This window comes from Notechis scutatus, chromosome 1, assembly GCF_049901735.1.
Source record: "Notechis scutatus isolate UNSWTSFEM ecotype Mainland chromosome 1, rNotScu1.2, whole genome shotgun sequence".
NCBI classification, from domain to species: Eukaryota; Metazoa; Chordata; class Lepidosauria; order Squamata; family Elapidae; genus Notechis; species Notechis scutatus.
The window spans coordinates 53,260,934-53,279,262 of record NC_142009.1 but is presented as its reverse complement, the minus strand read 5'-3'; the positions used below and the strand labels follow the sequence as shown (position 1 = coordinate 53,279,262).

The 18,329-nt window shown below is 34.4% G+C and overlaps 1 protein-coding gene across 3 annotated transcripts in view; it reads left to right on the top strand.

Moving 5' to 3' along the window:
• The window catches only part of EPRS1 (glutamyl-prolyl-tRNA synthetase 1), a 48,492-nt gene that overhangs the window by 13,950 nt on the left and 16,213 nt on the right, over positions 1–18,329 (top strand). The window contains exons 8-21 of one of the 3 annotated variants that reach the window (XM_087964049.1): positions 1,110–1,302; positions 1,717–1,888; positions 2,910–3,143; positions 3,429–3,513; positions 4,920–4,979; positions 5,281–5,301; positions 8,140–8,250; positions 9,310–9,446; positions 9,851–10,058; positions 10,634–10,746; positions 11,493–11,610; positions 12,705–13,088; positions 14,311–14,568; positions 16,182–16,415. In XM_087964049.1, coding sequence (XP_087820175.1) covers positions 1,110–1,302; positions 1,717–1,888; positions 2,910–3,143; positions 3,429–3,513; positions 4,920–4,979; positions 5,281–5,301; positions 8,140–8,250; positions 9,310–9,446; positions 9,851–10,058; positions 10,634–10,746; positions 11,493–11,610; positions 12,705–13,088; positions 14,311–14,568; positions 16,182–16,415 — 2,328 coding nt within the window. The remainder of the gene's footprint in view (positions 1–1,109; positions 1,303–1,716; positions 1,889–2,909; positions 3,144–3,428; positions 3,514–4,919; positions 4,980–5,280; positions 5,302–8,139; positions 8,251–9,309; positions 9,447–9,850; positions 10,059–10,633; positions 10,747–11,492; positions 11,611–12,704; positions 13,089–14,310; positions 14,569–16,181; positions 16,416–18,329) is intronic. The other 2 variants (XM_026682537.2, XM_026682545.2) reach the window with 2 other exon arrangements.

Sequence of the window (18,329 nt, the reverse complement as noted above, 5' to 3'; positions counted from 1 at the left end):
CTAATTTTATTATTTTGAAATTTATGTAATAGTTGCCTTCCCATTCATTATTATTGGACTAAGGAACATCTTTCCATGGCATCTTCCCATGCTGCTATAGTAATATTTGAAACAATGTTAGAACTTAATTAAATGAGCAAGTTTTGGATAATGCTTTTCAAGGCTGTAGAGGCATAAAAGAAGGAAATATCACTGTATTTCTTGAGATTTTTTTAAAGTAGTTGGCATGCATGGAATCTTGGTTAGGTTTCATTTTGAGAAAGTTGAGAAGTTATGTACCTTAAAACAGGTCCATGTAAAATGGGCTAATAATTTAATACCTTCCAAAACTGTTTATTGTTATTTATTGTTGTTGTCTTTTATTTTGCTTTAATGTGGGTTAGAAAACTGAAAGATTTAATTTCTAGCCAATCTTTGTGATGACATGTAATTAACTGCAAATTGCTTATATTAGAATAACCAATAATGAGGTCTATGGAAGAGTATGTTATATAGAACATGTAAATTACAATGCAATAACATCACTATAAGCCTAATTTTAATCTTTAAAAAATATTGAAATGCTCCCATTCATAGCAGTTTTGCTCTTTGCTGAGTCTACCCCTGCATTGTTTGTGTGTTAATAGTGCCTGGTTATGTTAACAGTATCTACTATATAATATGCAGAGTGCTTTGTTTTTTACTGGTTCCTGTTAGCTCAAATAACACACACATGCAGTATTGTGCAGATTTCTGCTCATATAGTTCCTTGCTTATTCCCAGATTTTGCAGCAGTGATTCCTCAAGTGTTTTACAGCAGTTTTGGGTGCTGCTGAGATTCTAGGGGCAAAGAATCCAACCCACAAATAGTTTATATTAATTTACTGAAATGTTGAATTGACATAGGGAACTTGTGAAACTTCTGATAATCCTTTAGCGGGCAGCATTGGCTTTGTCAGTGAATTTTCTAAAATTCTATTTCTTTAATTACACATTTACAGCTCTTTGAAATTATAAAATGTAGCAATGTAGGAGAAGTTGCCATCTCTAATACAATGATAATAATAGTAAACAGTTTTTAAATACCAATCTTAAATACCAATCTAATGTTTTAAAAATCATATATGCAGGTGATCTTGGAAGATGTTGCAATGCTTCACATTAAGCCTGACCAATTTACATATACCTCTGATCATTTTGAAAAAATAATGAAATATGCTGAGAAACTCATTCATGAAGGAAAGGCTTATGTAGATGACACACCAGCAGAACAGATGAAAACAGAGAGAGAACAGAGAATAGAATCTAAACACAGGAATAATTGTAAGACGTTTTATCAAAGTTGTATCTTTTTTAAATTGAATTAATGAAACATATCTAATCTTTGGTAATTATGTTATTAGCATAAGTTACATAAGTCCTCTGTGTTTGAGATAATGATTAAAAATAAACCCATTGAGATGTTGGTTGCACTTAGGTTTCTTCTGTAAGCCAATACATTATTTGCTTGATTTTGACTGACTGTGATGCATGAATCAAGCCAATGGAGATTATGAATAATGTTTAATTTATAATTGCATAATGTTAACCAACTGAAAATATTGTTGAGGTTCAAAGACACATGCTTTGTATGTAAATGCACATTACTTTGTAGGTAAATGTAAATTATTTTTCATATGTAAATATTGTATTATCAGAGCAAATTTTAATCCTAATTAAATATTTGTAATCTGATAGCTGTTGAGAAGAATTTTCAAATGTGGGAGGAAATGAAAAAAGGAACAGAATATGGGCAGACCTGCTGTCTACGAGCAAAAATTGATATGAGTAGTAATAATGGATGCATGAGAGACCCAACTCTTTATCGTTGTAAAAATCAGCCACACCCACGTACTGGAAATAAATACAAGTATGTATTTAAGACTAATTTCCTTTTATTTTCTTAGACTTTCTACACTATTTTTCTTTTTTTAAATTAATACAACGCAGCTTCTGGTCTCTTGGGAACAATTTTAATATTTCAGGTCTTCTTTATTTTTGTAGGGAGTAAGTATGGAAAGACATCCATTCTTAAAACAACTAGCAATTTTAAGTTCTTAAATTGTTTATTGTTATTCTAAAATTTTTATTTCCATGAGAAAGAGGTTAGTGACAGGACTGAATCTCTTTATCCACTGGACTAGAAGATAGGAGCCAAGAAATTCTACAGATACTTATTTTAGGACTTTTTTATTGAGATATTCACAAGTACACAGTTGAGCAATGTAAGAAAAATAGTTTTTCAGTCTTATTTAGTTGAGAACGTTTATTAGGATGAATTATCTCTCTTAAAAAGAGAGGTGAGAAAAACTGAACTAAAAAAAGCAAGAACTAATATTGTAAAGCCTTCTACTCATTAATATTTGTAATTCAGGAGGATAAATCTTGATTTGATAGCCTTTATAGTGACCTTGAGAAAGAGTAAGCACCTTTTCCTTCCATATTCTTCCCTAAAACTGCTCTCCTTATAACTCTTATTAATTGGAAAAAATGTTATTTGTTGATATTTATTTACTTCCTGGAATATTTGCATCAAACTAAATTTGCTGTATTAACTAATATTTAAGTATGTTTTATATGAATCAAAAACTTATCTATTTCCTTCCTTTCTGGAATATACCTAGTTCTGGGAAATAACATATTACCAGATTTCATAATAGATTCTCCAGCATCAATAGATTCTTTAGGAATAACGAATGCTTACTGTCAGTCTATTCTAATAAAGTATAAAGTTTTCAATTGCTTTAAACATTCTTCTTGTTTTTTTAATGTGCACCAGCAGACTGATAAATACTGTTGCTTCAGTGATTGCTTTTGAAATTTATTAATGGTAAGATGTAACATCTGTCAAGCGTGCATGAAGGTTAATTCTGTTTCTGCTTAATTTTCAGTATTTACCCCACATATGACTTTGCCTGCCCCATAGTGGACAGTGTAGAAGGTGTTACTCATGCATTAAGAACAACAGAATACCATGATAGAGATGAGCAATTCTACTGGATCATTGAAGCCTTGGGAATAAGAAAGCCCTACATCTGGGAGTACAGCCGTTTAAACCTCAACAATACTTTGCTTTCTAAAAGAAAGCTCACTTGGTTTGTCAATGAAGGGCTGGTAGATGGCTGGTAAGTAAGGTTGCTTAGCTTAGTGATGCCTGAATGGATGTTTCTAAAATGTGTACTAGATTATTTCATTCCTACATTGATACTGTAGCTTTATTATTTCTAGGGAAAAGGCCACAACTTAAACAAATGCTAAGAATTAGCCAATATTAGAAATTGGAACTCATCAATCTAAGACAAGGTTGTGTAAAATGGATCGGAGAATGTGCTGGTGTTTTGAATTCATAAAAGTATTTTTTAAAGTCATCCCATTTCTTCAATATTTAAGTATTGATCCTTTTCTTTAAGGGATGATCCAAGATTTCCAACTGTTCGTGGTGTCCTTAGAAGAGGTATGACAGTGGAAGGATTGAAACAGTTTATAGCTGCACAGGTAAGAGTCTTTATTTTCAAATTATGTAGAAAGAGATTGCTACAGTATCTTTGTAAAATTACCGTGGAATCCATTGGTCATCTTTGACTTGCAGAATTTCTTGCAACCTATGCACCTTACCCAAATTTATTTTGAGAGATCACCTGCCTCCCTTGGGACAATATTTGAGGAAAATGGGTGAGGCTGTAAGGAGGGGAATTCTGCATTTCTTTTGAGAAGTATGCTAGCTTCATTACTAGACTTACAGATGGGAAAAGGTGATGACCTTAGAAAAAAAATCCCAGCTTATCAACATTTATAGTAGCATTAAGAATTATAAAAATAATTTTATTTGTTATGATTCATTTATATCACACCTTGTACAACTAAATATGGCAAATGTAAATTTGAAATTACATAGTTTGAAAATTAGTTTTTAGTATATATGTGTATTGTAAGAATATTTTCTGAAGGAAGTATATTGAAAGTTTAATAAAGCACATTTTGTTAAAGAAGCTATAGTATAAATCTTAGAAAAATATTAAAATATTTAAAAATATTAATTATTAAAACATTTACTTTAATTGATTTATCTTTTCAAAATAACCCATTAATATCGTTATACTCTTAAAGGATAACAGATAGCAGATAATCAGAGTTGGAAGGGACCTTGTACATCATCTAGTCCAACCCCCTGCCCAAGCGGGAGACCCTACACCATTTCTAATAAATGGCAGTCCAATCTCTTCTTAAAAGTCTCAAATGATGGCGCTCCCACAACTTCTAAGGGCAAGGTGTTACATTGGTTGATTGTTCTCACTGTCAGAAAGTTTCTCCTTATTTCCAGGTTAAATCTCTCCTTGTTCAGTTTCCATCCATTATTCCTTGTCTGGCTTTCGGGTGCATTAGAAAATAGCTTGACCCCTTCCTCTCTGTGGCAGCCCCTCAGATACTGGAAGACTGCTATCATGTCTCCCCTGGTTCTTTTCTTTACTAGACTAACCAAGCCCAGTTCCTGCAACCGTTCTTCATATGTTTTAGTCTCCAGTCGCCTAATCATCCTGGTTGCTCTTCTCTGTACTTTTTATTGCTGTTGTGTTACAAAAGTATAGTTTACACACACACACACACACACACACACACCCCAACACATATAAAGACACAGAGGAAAATGGTTACAATTAATATTACTTAAGTTAAATACTTTCATTTACAAGTTTCTTCCTTCTTGCTACTTGATGAATATAGGAGTTCCGACTTTGCTTGCATTGACTGATTAAATATATGTAATTAAATTAAATATATATAAGATACTTGGCCAATTAGCAATGGAAACAGGATTGCCTTTATACCATTTATCACTGTGTATCAAATGTCTGTAATTATTACTTATTCAGTTGATGTATTTTTTCTTTTATATTTTACAGGGATCCTCAAGATCAGTTGTAAACATGGAATGGGATAAAATTTGGTCATTTAACAGAAAGGTACATTTGTCTTTATTTTAATTTGATGATCTTTCAGGTGGAAACCTGCTCTTATGTGGATAGTGAATCCAGAATTCTCTGAGTGCACTTTCAAGACTAGTGAATGCAGTTTGTTGCTTCATCAGCCTCTTTTTCAGGAAAATGGAATGTCCTTCTCGCTAACAAGGCTTACATTAATCTTACTTACAGTACTTTTGCCAAAATTATTGAATTGTTTTTTGACTGTATGGGAAAGTAATGGTATTTTGCTAATTTTGTAAATCTGATGTGAAATTCTGCATTTCATTTTTCTGCCATCAAGCTGCGAGCTATCTGTAAGAAGGTATTACTTAATGCTTTTTCTGCCTTAGCATATACAGTAAGCATACATAGCATAAGCATATGCGGTTTCTCATATATAATCATATTTGCTTACATAACAAGAGCTATATATATTTCCATAAAAATGCATTATTCCTATGCTAAAGAGAAAAACATGATTTTTCAATAGACAAGAAAGTTTAAAATCTTTCCAAATTGCCTTTCTGCAGTACACAGAAGGCTATAATATTTCCTTTGTAAGATTATCAGTAAAGTTCTTTCATTGTTCTTCAGTTGAAAGATTAAAGAAGGAATACTGCATCTTCACATGATTAGTTACTTTTTGGCAGCAACTGCTTGGACACTATAATAAGGCGAACTGTTGGTGTCTCTCTACAATTCTATGGCTGCTCCTAATTTTTAACTTGCATCTGGATCTTTGCTTTCAAATAGGTTTCATTTTTCCTCAGATTTCAGTATTTGCTTGCCTGGCATGTGTCTTGCAGTCTCCTATCTCTTCATTTATCTGAGGAATTATCAATTGGTTCTTTTTGTTGCTGCATTAGTTGTACAAACATAATTTTTAGCTGAAGCTGTTCAACTGCACACTTGTTAGAGCTGTACATTGACCTATATAGTGACTTCTCATTGACCAAGAGTGAAGCTAAAGTATTAAAGTTCCTATAAGATACTATTGGCTTTCAAGAAAGGAAAATTATCAATAGAAGCATTGGCAAAATTTAATGATTAGAGCAGAGCAGAATCCCTCTTTTGTAATGCAGTAAAAATCTGCTGATCAGACATGGACTAATTAAAGATTTTGAGTTTTTCCAAAAATTGTGGATAAAATAAGTTATTTATATCATTACATACTTTTTAATCACATAAGGGTTGCTAGTGTGTAAATCTCATCAGAGCCAGAGAGCTGACACTAAAACCTGTAATGTAAGGATTATTATGTTAACAATTTGCTTGTATTTATGATAGGCAGCAAAGGCACAAGTGATGCTTCTCTTATACATTTCTAAGAATGTCACAAAGATGCTTTTTCAAAGAGACAACTGGATTTTTTTGTATTTTTCTTTGAAGACATTCCAGAAGCTTCAGTCTGGACTGGATGATGGGGAATGGAAGGATTTATATTGCTTGCAGACAGCTGGTCATTTGCATTCTTTTAGTGAGTCATTGAGGTCATTGGAGGTTTATCTGTATCCTCAGGGTTACCTGAGTAATGCAAATGGGTGTGGAGCCTTCTTGGAACTGCTGAACTGTGTTGTAGACAGGAGATAGATGGTGTTGTATCCCTCCCACTCTGTTCAGAGAGGGCTGTTCAATTTTGACATAGATGGTCTCTTTGACCCCTCTTTCAAACCAGCGGCTCTCTCTGTTCAAAATGTGGACATTGCTGTCTTCAAAAGAATGCCCTTTGTCTTTTAAATGCAAATGGATTGCTGAATCTTGTCCTGATGGGTTTGTTTTGTTATGTTGTGCCATGAGTTTGTGGAGATAAACCTCTAAGTGGCCTCAACAGCTCTCTAACAGAATGCAAATGACTGTCTGCAAAGAGTATAAATCCTTCCATTCTCCATCATCCATTCAGAGCTGAAGAAGCTTCTTGGGTGAGAAGCAAAATGTCTTCACAGAAAAACAAGAAATCCAGTTGCCTCTTGAAAAAAGCACCTTTGGGATAACCATGATCTGGATGATTGAGAATCTACATAGACATTTCTAAGAATGTATTTCTAAGAACATAGAATATAGTCCTGATGAGTGCTCTTTGTTTTATATACGTTTTTCCCTCAAAGAATATATGTCCTTATAAGTAGTAGTTTTTAATAATTGTTTAAACGATTGTAATTCTGGGGATTGCAATTGACATTCTGAGAACTGCTGGAAGACCAAACTTTTGTCATGCTTCATTAAAACCTCCAGTTGAATAAAATAGTAAGTCATTGAAAAAAAGATGGTAAAGCTTAAAATAAGCGGTTTGGTAGTGTGTGAACAACAGAAACAATATTGGTGGAAGATGGTAAACTTGAATATTGAGTAAACTAGAAAAATAGTTTCTCAATGAAGCAGAAATAGAGGCCATTTTTAAATGAAAGGTTTTATCATAATGTTGCCTTATTATAGTGCTCTAAAGCTGTTGTATTGAAATAATCATGCTAGAATGCATGCTTTTTGAAATACATTTATTGAAAATATATGGCTTTAAAGCCAGTGGTTTGATAAGGAGAAAATTGTGGACTTTTATATATAAAAGAAAAAGTATCAAATAAAACTATTTTAAATTGCAGTATGCCATTTGGCATTGTAATACAATTTTTTTGTGTGTGTTTGAAGAGCATCCCACAGACACTCTGATTCTGCCTATTTTTCAGTCTCAGAAAAGGATATATATTAATGATAATGTAATGCATACATATAGATATGCCTGCTTTTAAAACTGATGAGTGATAAAATGACTCGGATCCAAAGAAAAAGTTTACAGTTAGCACACATATTTAGCCTAATTACACTTTTCTCTAAGTATGGTTAGTCTAATTATAATTTCTTCCAGTTAGGAATGCATATGCTTACAAACTCTCCCAAAAAGTGATTTTAAAACATTTTTTCTCAAAGGACAGGAAAATTACATACGCATATTTTGTTTTGGCTTGTTTTATAATTTAAGTTCAAGAAACTTTAATTGCAGTCAACAGTGCAGTAACATAAAGAATACCAGTTAATATTCCTAGATGGCTTGTGTGAATATGTGGACTTTTCCATTCATATTACTCTTTGTTTTAAAGATTTTTGCTTGAAATATAAGTGAATAATTGAATAATTATATATTTTAATTGTTATCCTTGGGATATAGGTTATAGACCCAGTGGCACCTCGGTTCTCTGCATTGCTAAAGGATAAAATAGTCACCGTAAATATTCCTGAAGCTCAAGAAGAGATGAAAGAAGTGGCCAAACATCCAAAGGTTTGCTTGAGGAATGTTGTAATAAAAATACTGAATCATTGGAACTGACAGGGCTTTCTACACAATAAAAAGAAAGCAAAACCAGATTACCAAGTTTGGATATGAGGCTGTTAGCATTAGGAAGGCCAGCAGATGAGTTAAAAAAAAGAGTTAAAATGTAAATATCTTCAAGCTGAGTTCAAATCCTGGTTGCTGCATCCATGCAGTTTTCTTAGCAGTTTTTTTAAAAAAAGAAATGGTTGGCCGCTGCCTTCTTCCTGATTGCTTTTTTAACTTTTTTCCTAATCTACAGCCCTGGAATCTCTAGGATATCTTCCCATTTAAGTACTAACCAGGCATAACCTTGTTTAGCTATGAGATTTGAGCACTGCTATCACCTGAGATTACAAAAGAATTAGATGGAGTTTGGAATGGAGTTTTCAACTCTGGAGAAAAGTCCATAAAAAGGGGAAAAAGCCCTATAAAGTTTTAAAATTACTGTATATTTAAACATATTAATTATGTAAATTATTTAGACATAATTTAAATTAAACATTTACATTCAAAAACACTGAAATTAAACATTTGATTAAATTAAACTACACATAATGTTGGTTTTGGTTTTGAATCCATCCACATCTTTGTCCAGTTCCCCTGATTTTTTGGGCTATAGCTCTCTAGTGTACCTCAAGATATCCATTAGATCTGGAGTGGGCCAATTAATTTTCCCAAAGGGCTACATGAGAAATTGGGACTGTTTTGAAGGGCTGCCACTTCATCCTCCTAATGGCACTCTGCCCCCGATGCTGCTGCCTTCAACATTGTCCTTCAGCATTGATGCCACCACCCTGTTTCCAATGCCCTGCGCCCTGATGCCACTGATATCACAGGTTGGATTGGGGACCACCTGTGGGCCAGATGTGGCCTGTGGACCATAACATGCCTAGGTTTAGATCATCCAAAGAGATGTTCCCTCTTGGTTCAAGAAAAACAATTTACCACAACAACAGACATGCAACATAATGCAATGTAAATTTTCCAACACAAATCGGCTCTTTATCCTTTTCTGTTAATATACAGAATGCTGAAGTTGGCTTGAAGCCTATATGGTATAGTCCGAAAGTACTGATTGACGGAGCAGATGCAGAGACATTGACAAAAGGAGAAATGGTGACATTTATTAACTGGGGCAACATAATCATCACCAAAATACACAAGTACGTTTTACATTGGATTTTATGTTTTGATACTGGAATTTCCCCTTAAATATTTCAAATGTGTAGCGGGTTGAATCATTACAGTATATAATCCATTTCAAAAACTTTTACCCTTTTCACTGCACATGAAATTCGTGGAAACCATACGGGTAGGTGATGCAGAGAACTATATTGAGGGAGAGAAGAGGGTTGAAATAACGGGATGTAGTGACTTGCATGACCATGAGCTTTTTCTCTTCATACAGGAATCCTCTTCAATTTAAATAATAGATTTGGGCTATTAAATTTGACTGACATTTCTTAAGATTCACTGATTTTTGGAAACTTAAGATAATTTACATTGATTAATTTCATCATTTAATATTAAAACACTTGGATAATCAAAATATTCTGTTTCTTTGTAGGAACCCCACTGGGAAAATCACATCTATGGATGCTAAATTAAATTTGGAGAATAAGGATTACAAAAAAACTACTAAAATCACCTGGCTAGCAGAAACCTCTTCTGCTTCTCTTACTCCAACAATTTGTGTGAACTATGAACATTTGATCACCAAGCCTGTCTTAGGCAAGGAAGAAGACTTCAAACAGTACATCAACAGAAATAGCAAAGTAACTTTCATATTATTATCAACTGTTGCATTTGTGCCATAAAATGATAGTCTGTCCTACGTGTGTTTCAAGAAACTGTGTGGAATACATGAATCCCCTTCCCTCTTTAAATCTCACTCATCCTTAAAATCTGACGGAGATTCGAATTGACCCAATAAATTCTGTGGCTCTGTTGAGATTTTATCCTTTACATTCCTGATTAAAATCCAACATTTTAGCCCATCTTCTCTAAAATGGTGTCTTCTACGCCTTGTAGCTTCTGCCATCCCTAATAGAATAGAATTGAATTCTTTATTGGTCAAGTGTGATTGGACACACAATTATTGGCAAGATTCACATATTAGGAAAGATCAGGCTAACCATAATTATGTATTTGATTGTATGATTGCTTTTTCTTAGTCTTTCATTTGGATCTTCATGAGTCGCTTCATGGAGAATTTAGGGATTTTCAATATCCAGCTGAAATGTTAACTTTCGTGTTAACTATAGTAATTCAGCACAAGTACAGTAATTCATAATATATATAAAATTTTGTCATTAGGAAGTTATATAACTTACTTTTAACTTTTTTACAGCAAGAAGAACTGATGTTAGGTGATCCTTGCCTAAAAGATTTGAAAAAAGGAGACATCATACAGCTTCAGAGAAGAGGCTTTTATATTTGTGATCAACCATATGAGCCTATTAGGTGAGTATTTAGAAACCAGCTTAATTTTAACTGTATCAGATTTGGAAATTAGGAATAGCCATTTTTTTCAGGACTAAGTTGTTGAAGTAGAATTAATATATCTGCTGCTGTCTATAAAAGTCTATATTTCTGCATTATATTTACCTGAATATATAGAAGAGCATTACATTCTATATAACAAAGGAAAGTGGGATAATACAGTTCAACAACAACATTTGAAAGCCAAGTAACCTACTTTCAGTGACATTTTCTCCCATTTATGGAATATGCAAATTACAAATTTAAACTTTTCCAAATAAGTAAGCAGTGATTGTTATTTTAAAAACTATATTTTGAACTGCAGTATTGACTCTTCGCGAGGTTTTCTATTTCTGTAAAAAATAACTTTGAAGTACACTATATGGAAATCTAAGAAAATGCCTTCCCTCTACTTCTTCTGTCTGTCCCTCTGTTTTTCACCAAATAAAGACCTTTTTATCCTGGATTTACTGCTGTGGGGATGGGTAAAGTATAATAAGAATGTATTTTGATATTCATTGTTGAAGCTTAACTCAAGATCTACCCTACATGTCAGTTTTCTGCTGTCTTTCTTGTTCTGCACCTTCCTTAAGAACAAAATTTCACAAGCACTTTTATTTCTATAAACATTTAAAGTTTAAGTGTAATTTTTCATATTGATTCATTTGTCTATTTATTCAATTAGTATTATTGCTATTTAATTAATTAAAAAAAATCTTTGTTTCTAGTCCATATAGCTGTAAAGAAGCTCCCTGCATTTTGATTTATATACCTGATGGGCATACAAAAGAAATGCCAACATCTGGCTCAAAGGAGAAGACCAAGTCAGAAACATCAAAGAAAGAGGTAAGCAGAACCACTTGATATATAACATGTGATTATAAACTTTGATATTCAACAGGGACAGATGCATTTATAGGAAGCAGAATATATGATCTGGGAGCAGAACATTTGAAAAAGATATCAGGATTAAAATCAATCACAAATTGATAATGAATCATTAACATGGTACAATTAAACAATTGCTCCACATTTGGGATGCTTTAAATTCAAACATTTTATAAACCGCTGTTGAAGCTGTTCTGCTCTATTAATTCTTTTCTAATTGTTTCTGTTCTGTTGAATATGTTTTATGTATTTATTGTGTGACCAAATTCCAGCAATTTTTATGAAAATGGCCAGCTTTCTATTAATCATCAAAAAGTGATTACAATAATATATTGCAGTTATATTCTTAGTTCTTTTACTTTCTGTAACTTTTGACATTGCTGAATAATTTATTTTAAGCTGGTATTGTTTGTATTCTGGACACTTTTTATCTAGTGGGACTTTTTCCTTCATGCTGGTGAATGGCCATAAGAAATCAAATAACTCACTGAGTCCATTTTTGCTAAAATCAGTGAGAAGTTTAGTATTGTATTATGTTGGGACAGGATTATACTCAATCTCATTTGTCTATCAAATACTTAATTTGATGTTAGTTAAATCAATGAAAATGTAATTCTTGCAGATGTTTTTGCCTTTTCTTCCTGCTTATATCCATCTTTATTAGTTGTGTTTGTGAGATGGGCACCCATATAAATAGATTAAATGAACAAAGAGATAAATGCGTCAATATTTTTCTACTTCTACTCTTTGTTTCAATTTAGTCCTTGGCTTGCCATGCAAGACTGCATACAGTATTTATTCCAAGAAAGTTGCTCATTCTTCTACTCATAAATGCTGCTGAAATTATTTTTTTATTTTTGCTCCCTCTTTGAAGTTTTGCCTTGTTAGGGTAGGAATAGAGGCGACATTTTCCACATTCTATTCATATTTATGAATGGGATTTGGCTACCAGGCAATACTGATTTCACCCCCCTCAATCAGTTCATATTATAGTTAACTATTTTCCTTACTTTTGTAAATGCATAATTTGGGTTTTTTTTTCTTCTTCAAAGATTGGTACTACAATGAAAGGTCATTCTGCTTCACTTGGGGCTGATGTTTCTCCTACTTCAGTTTCTGCTTCAGCCCAGGATCCCTTAGCTCTTTACAGGAGAGTGTCTGCTCAGGGTGATGTAGTCCGCGATTTGAAACAGAAGAAAGCAGCAAAGGAGGACATCGATGCTGCTGTGAAACAACTCTTGGCTCTGAAAGCAGAATACAAGGAGAAGATTGGTCAAGACTACAAGCTGGGAAATCCTCCAGTTGCGACAGTTCCTATCCACTCTCCCAAAAGTGAGGTTGTCGCCGTTACCAATATAGACAGCAAAACTCTTTATGATAAGGTAGCTGAGCAAGGAGAAGTGGTCCGAAAACTTAAAACAGAAAAAGCTCCCAAGGTTAGTTAAAGATATTAATTAGGTTGCCTTAAATTATTGTTGTCTGATTCTGTTTAAACCCATGTGCTCCATTATAACCGTTGAAATCTTCATACGTATGTTTTTCTGAAAGAAAATGTTCTCTGGACTCTCCCAAGATCCAGCTATTATCTTCTTTTAACAGAAGAGCAAATATTTAACTTGGTTTTGGAAGTGTATCAATTTTTTGCTGCTGAATTGTAAGAAAGCAGCTGTATTTTTTGTTATTAAAACTATGTGTGTGTGTGTGTGTGTGTGTGTGTGTGTGTGTGTGTAATTTAAAATAATTAAAAACTTTAGTTGCATTGTTTGTTTGAAATTTGGCTATGTGTATCTGAAGATCCATATCAGTTTCCCCCTTTTCTGTCTTAGTCCCTTTTAAGCGTGTTCTCTTATTTCTGGTTTTAAGTTCAGATAGATACTTCTCTCACAGTGTTTCCAGCTCTGAAAGCAAAAAAAGAAAAAAGAAAAGAAAAAACTGTGCAGGAGTAAAAACTAGCGATCCACCAAAGAGTATCTTTCCTAGTTCAATTCCTCTTTCCCTGTAGACGCTTGTAGGAAAACTCATGATTGTAAAGTAGCTAAATGAAGAAGTTCATAGATAAAGTTCAACAAAAGTATAATAGCAGTGGAAGTAAAATAGGCTAGTACATATGGTTTTTAGATCTTTGACAAAATATATTGTTAAATGATAGCGTATAGCTTCTTTTACTGCAGTGGTATATAGTTGCATGTTATTGCATACAAAACAGATGATTTATTTTGTCCACACTGAGAAAATACAAAATAATTTGAACTTTAAGGGAGAAAAAATATGCTTTACTTCACTTTAGCTCACTTACTTCATTTTAGTTTATAAAAACTATATGTCCTGATGCAATCTTGGCATCAATTCTGTTTATTGAATCTTATTTTTTTTAAAAAGCCCTGTTGAATTATGTCTAAATCTGCCAGCCTTTCATTCTAAAAAGAAATCTAAAAGAATCACTTGGTCTGGAGAATGGATATGAACAAAGATTGTTAATTGCTTTTCTATTTAAAGTTTAAATAGAATATTTTAGACCAACGTGAACCATAGTATGCAAATTACAAAGAAAGACTAGTTCTTGAAAGTTTTAACTTAAGAAGCATTTATATGCACCTAATTTATAAAATGAAAATATTTCTGCATTTACTGATGTCATATATTGTCTCCCTGCTTCAGGATCATATAGATGCTGCAGTAAAAGTGCTTCTTGCTCTAAAGGCAGAATATACACAAAAGACAGGTCAAGATTATAAGCCTGGACATCCACCTGCAGCTCCTGTTCCTCCTTCCTCCTTGTCTTATACTTCTGATTCTACTTCTTTAACTATGAATGGTTTGACATCTTCTAGCCAAATAGATGAAAAAGCTCTGTGTAGTAAAGTAGCTGAACAAGGCGAGGTAGTACGGAGACTCAAAGCAGAAAAGGTTTCCAAGGTAGAATAATGATAAATTCACCCCCTCTCTTCTCTCTCCCCCTCCTTCCCTCCCTCCCACTCCGTCCCTCCCCCCTCTCTCTCATATTTCATAACTATTTAACTTAATCCTATATATGTTTGACACTGCTTCAAAAAAAAATTCAAAATAATTGTGAAAGGGTAAAACTATTTTCTTTACCTCTTCCATTTTAAGAAGTTATAGTAGGAATTTAATCCTAATGCATTAGCATTCTAGCTTACCTTTGTTTTAGATATTTAAAAGAATCTGACAGCCAGTAATTTCTATTTTTTTTTCTTATGTATGGGCACCATACCTAACAGTACATTAGACTGTCATGAGAAAAATCTGTGTTTTCGAAAGTGACATGCAGAAACTGATAGCAAAAAGAAAAGAAAAATGGGTGGTTTGTACTAATCCAGATACAACCTGGCGATTCTCAACTTGCAGCTCAAAGAGCAGGTGTCAGTCGTGGTTAGAGAGCCTAATGCCATTTCATGTTGTGTGCCATTTGAGCCCTTATCTGGAACATGAGGTCCTGGGAAGTCATTCATGCCCATGTCATCTCTTGATTGGATTATTCATGCCCATGTCATCTCTTGATTGGATTATTACAATGCACTCTACATGGGGCTACCTTGTAGAAGCTACAGCTTCTACAGAAGCTACAGCTGGTGCAGAAAGCAGTGGCACACACAGTTCTGAGGGCCACTAAGGTGGTACATATAACACAACTGCTTTGGTTACCATTTTGCTTCTGGGTCCAATTCAAGGTATTGGTTATTACCTTAAACCTTATATGACATAGGTCCAGGGTATCTGAGGAACTGTCTCACCCCTATGAGACTAGCTTGCCCCACTCATGCCAGTAGAAGAGGCCTGCTACAGACCCTGTCTGTAAAGAAATTTGGGTGGGTAAGGTCCAGGAGAAGATCCTTTCCACTGTGGCTTTGACCCTGTGAAATACTTAACCAGCAGAGTTGAGAACTGCTCCCACCCTTTTGACTTTCTAGAACAGTGTTAAAATGTAAGAGCCTTGGTGGCACAGTGGTTAGAGTGCAGTACTGCAAACGACTTCTGCTGACAAGTCAGCTGCCTGCAATTTGGCAGATCGAATCCCACCAGGGTCAAGGTTGACTCAGCCTTCCATCCTTCTGAGGTGGGTAAAACGAGGACCCAGATTGTTGGGAGCAATATGCTGATTCTGTAAACCATTTAGAGAGGCCTGTAAAGCACTATAAAGCAGTATATAAGTGCTATGGCTATGCTATTTTCGCCATTGGGCTTGGGGCCCCAGCGGGGGTGCTCATTGCTGGAGGTGGTTGACAGGGTAAGAAGACCTCATCCCTGCTTCATCTTGTCTTTTGATTACTGATTTGTTTTTTGCATAGTCTACAAAATTTTAATTTACATAAAGCAAATCTATTTCAACAAATACATTTCATTTGTGTGCAACAAATCTTTTGCATAAAGTAGTATAGTATGTTACTAAGATGCCCAAGAACATATTGTTTATTTCATAATAAAGAACAGAACTGTAAAGAAAAGAAAGTATGCAGATAGTTTTTGAGATGGTTATACTGATTTGCTCTTTCTTGACAATATTCCCACAGGATAAAGTGGATGAAGCTGTCAAACTGCTTCTTTCTTTAAAGGCAGAATATAAAGAAAAGACTGGCCAGGACTATAAACCAGGACAGCCAGCTTCACCTCAGACATCTGTCTTAAAGCACCCAAAAGGCACAGAAACCAGTAGTCCTGGCTCTCCAGAAGCACAAGTTCTCTTTAACCAAGTTGCTCTCCAAGGAGAAGAGGTTCGGAAGTTAAAATCGGAGAAGGCAGAAAAGGTAATTCTACTAATTAACAGTTTCATATACTTGAAGAGAGCCTGGAATACATATTGCACTCATTTCTTTGCTGCCGTCTTATTCTTTGAAAATAAGTTGATTTCTCATTAAGTGTTGCATGTTCTAACCATTCTGGAATTACTTCAACAACATTTGCAAATTGCTTTAGCAAAGTCAGTAATGTTGGCAATTCTGAAAAAAAAATCTTCCAATTTTCTCTAAAGGCTCATCTGGGAACCATCACTTGTCACCAAAACTGTGATGACCCAGGGTGGAATACAAACATAACAAAATCCAAAACGTAAATGTCCTTTAATGCCTCCAATTGGGCCCCACTGTTCAATAATACTCAGTTGGAGATAAAACGTACTCAAAAATAGTCTTCAAAAGAAAGCAATACAATCCGAACTTAATGAGCAGATAGAGGTGAAATAAAAAACCAAAAAAACTACAATGATGAAATTTCCACAACGGAACAGGAGAAGTATTTACCAAATTCAAGGAGATAACAAGGCACAGTCCGTTGGAAGGACGCCAACCAGGATAACTTTAGACCAAAATAAAACACGCTTTGTTTCCAGCATTTGCCAGTACGCAGGTCCAAACTCTTATTCAGTTCTCACACCTGCAACCCATGAAGAGGATCAAGACCCTCTCCTCCCGAGGCGACCACGTATCTCCCTTCTCCTCCCTGCGTGCCCTAGGATGGTCTTCCTCTGACTGCTCAGCCGGCCTCTGCCCTTCCCCAGCTTCCTCCACAACCTCCGGAGCCACATTTCCACTCCCTGTCAGGTGTTCCTCTTGTCCCTCAGAGTCAATCTCCACCAGGGGCATGACAAAAACAACTGGTCCTTACATACAGAACAAAACTAAAATAATTATTTTTCCACTCTTTTATTAGTTCATTTTTACTGTGAGGTAAATTAGCTGTATCATTCAGAAACATGCCACATATTTTTAAAGAATCTTAACCTTTTTTTTAAAGATGAATTTAGATCTTGTCCAGTGTATTTCATCAGGATTTAGTTGTTCAGCAAATGTACATACATTTTTTGCCATCAAATACTATATAAAGCAAAAAAATCTAGATTATTTTTCCAAGGAATTTACAGTACCATTTTTTATTGTGATAAGCAATATAGGAAGAGTGGAAAAATATAATTTTTAAGACATTTTTGTATATTGCCATGCTGTATAAGGTATTTGAATAGATTGTATACAAAACATAAAATATTAAACTATATTAAAGCTTATTAAATACACTAATGGCCACAAGCAAAGGAGCTATACATCATCAATTTTCAAATGTCAAACTAATAAAAATAGTTTTAGGCATATTTAAATTGAAATAGAATTGCTACATCTAGACGAGGGTTTCTTAATCTCAATTGAAGCCCATACAGCTAAAAGTTGCCAAGGTTGAGAGACACTGATCTAGATTGGTACAGACTGATACAGGCAATCCTTGACTTAAAGACCATTTTTTTAGTGGCCATTTGAAGTTACAATGGCACTGAACAAGTGACATGACCATTTTTCTCAAGACCCTTGCAGCGTCCCCGTAGTCATATGTGATCAAAATTCAAATGCTTGGCATGCATTTACAATATGACAATTGCATTGTCCTGGGGTCATGTGGTCACCATTTGTAATCTTCGCAGCAGACTTCCGACAAGCAAATTCAGTGTGAGAAGCCAGATTGGTTCATGATCAAATGATTCACTTGACAACTGTGGCAAGGAAGGTCATAAAATGGGGCAAAACTCACTTAATGACTGCCTAGCTTATCAACATACATTTTAGGCTCAGTTGTAGTCATAAGTCAAGGGCTACCTGCATAATCATTGATTGACATCAACTGTTTTAAATGTCAAGATAAAAACCCATTTCAGTCTCCTGCAGAAAATTCCTGTA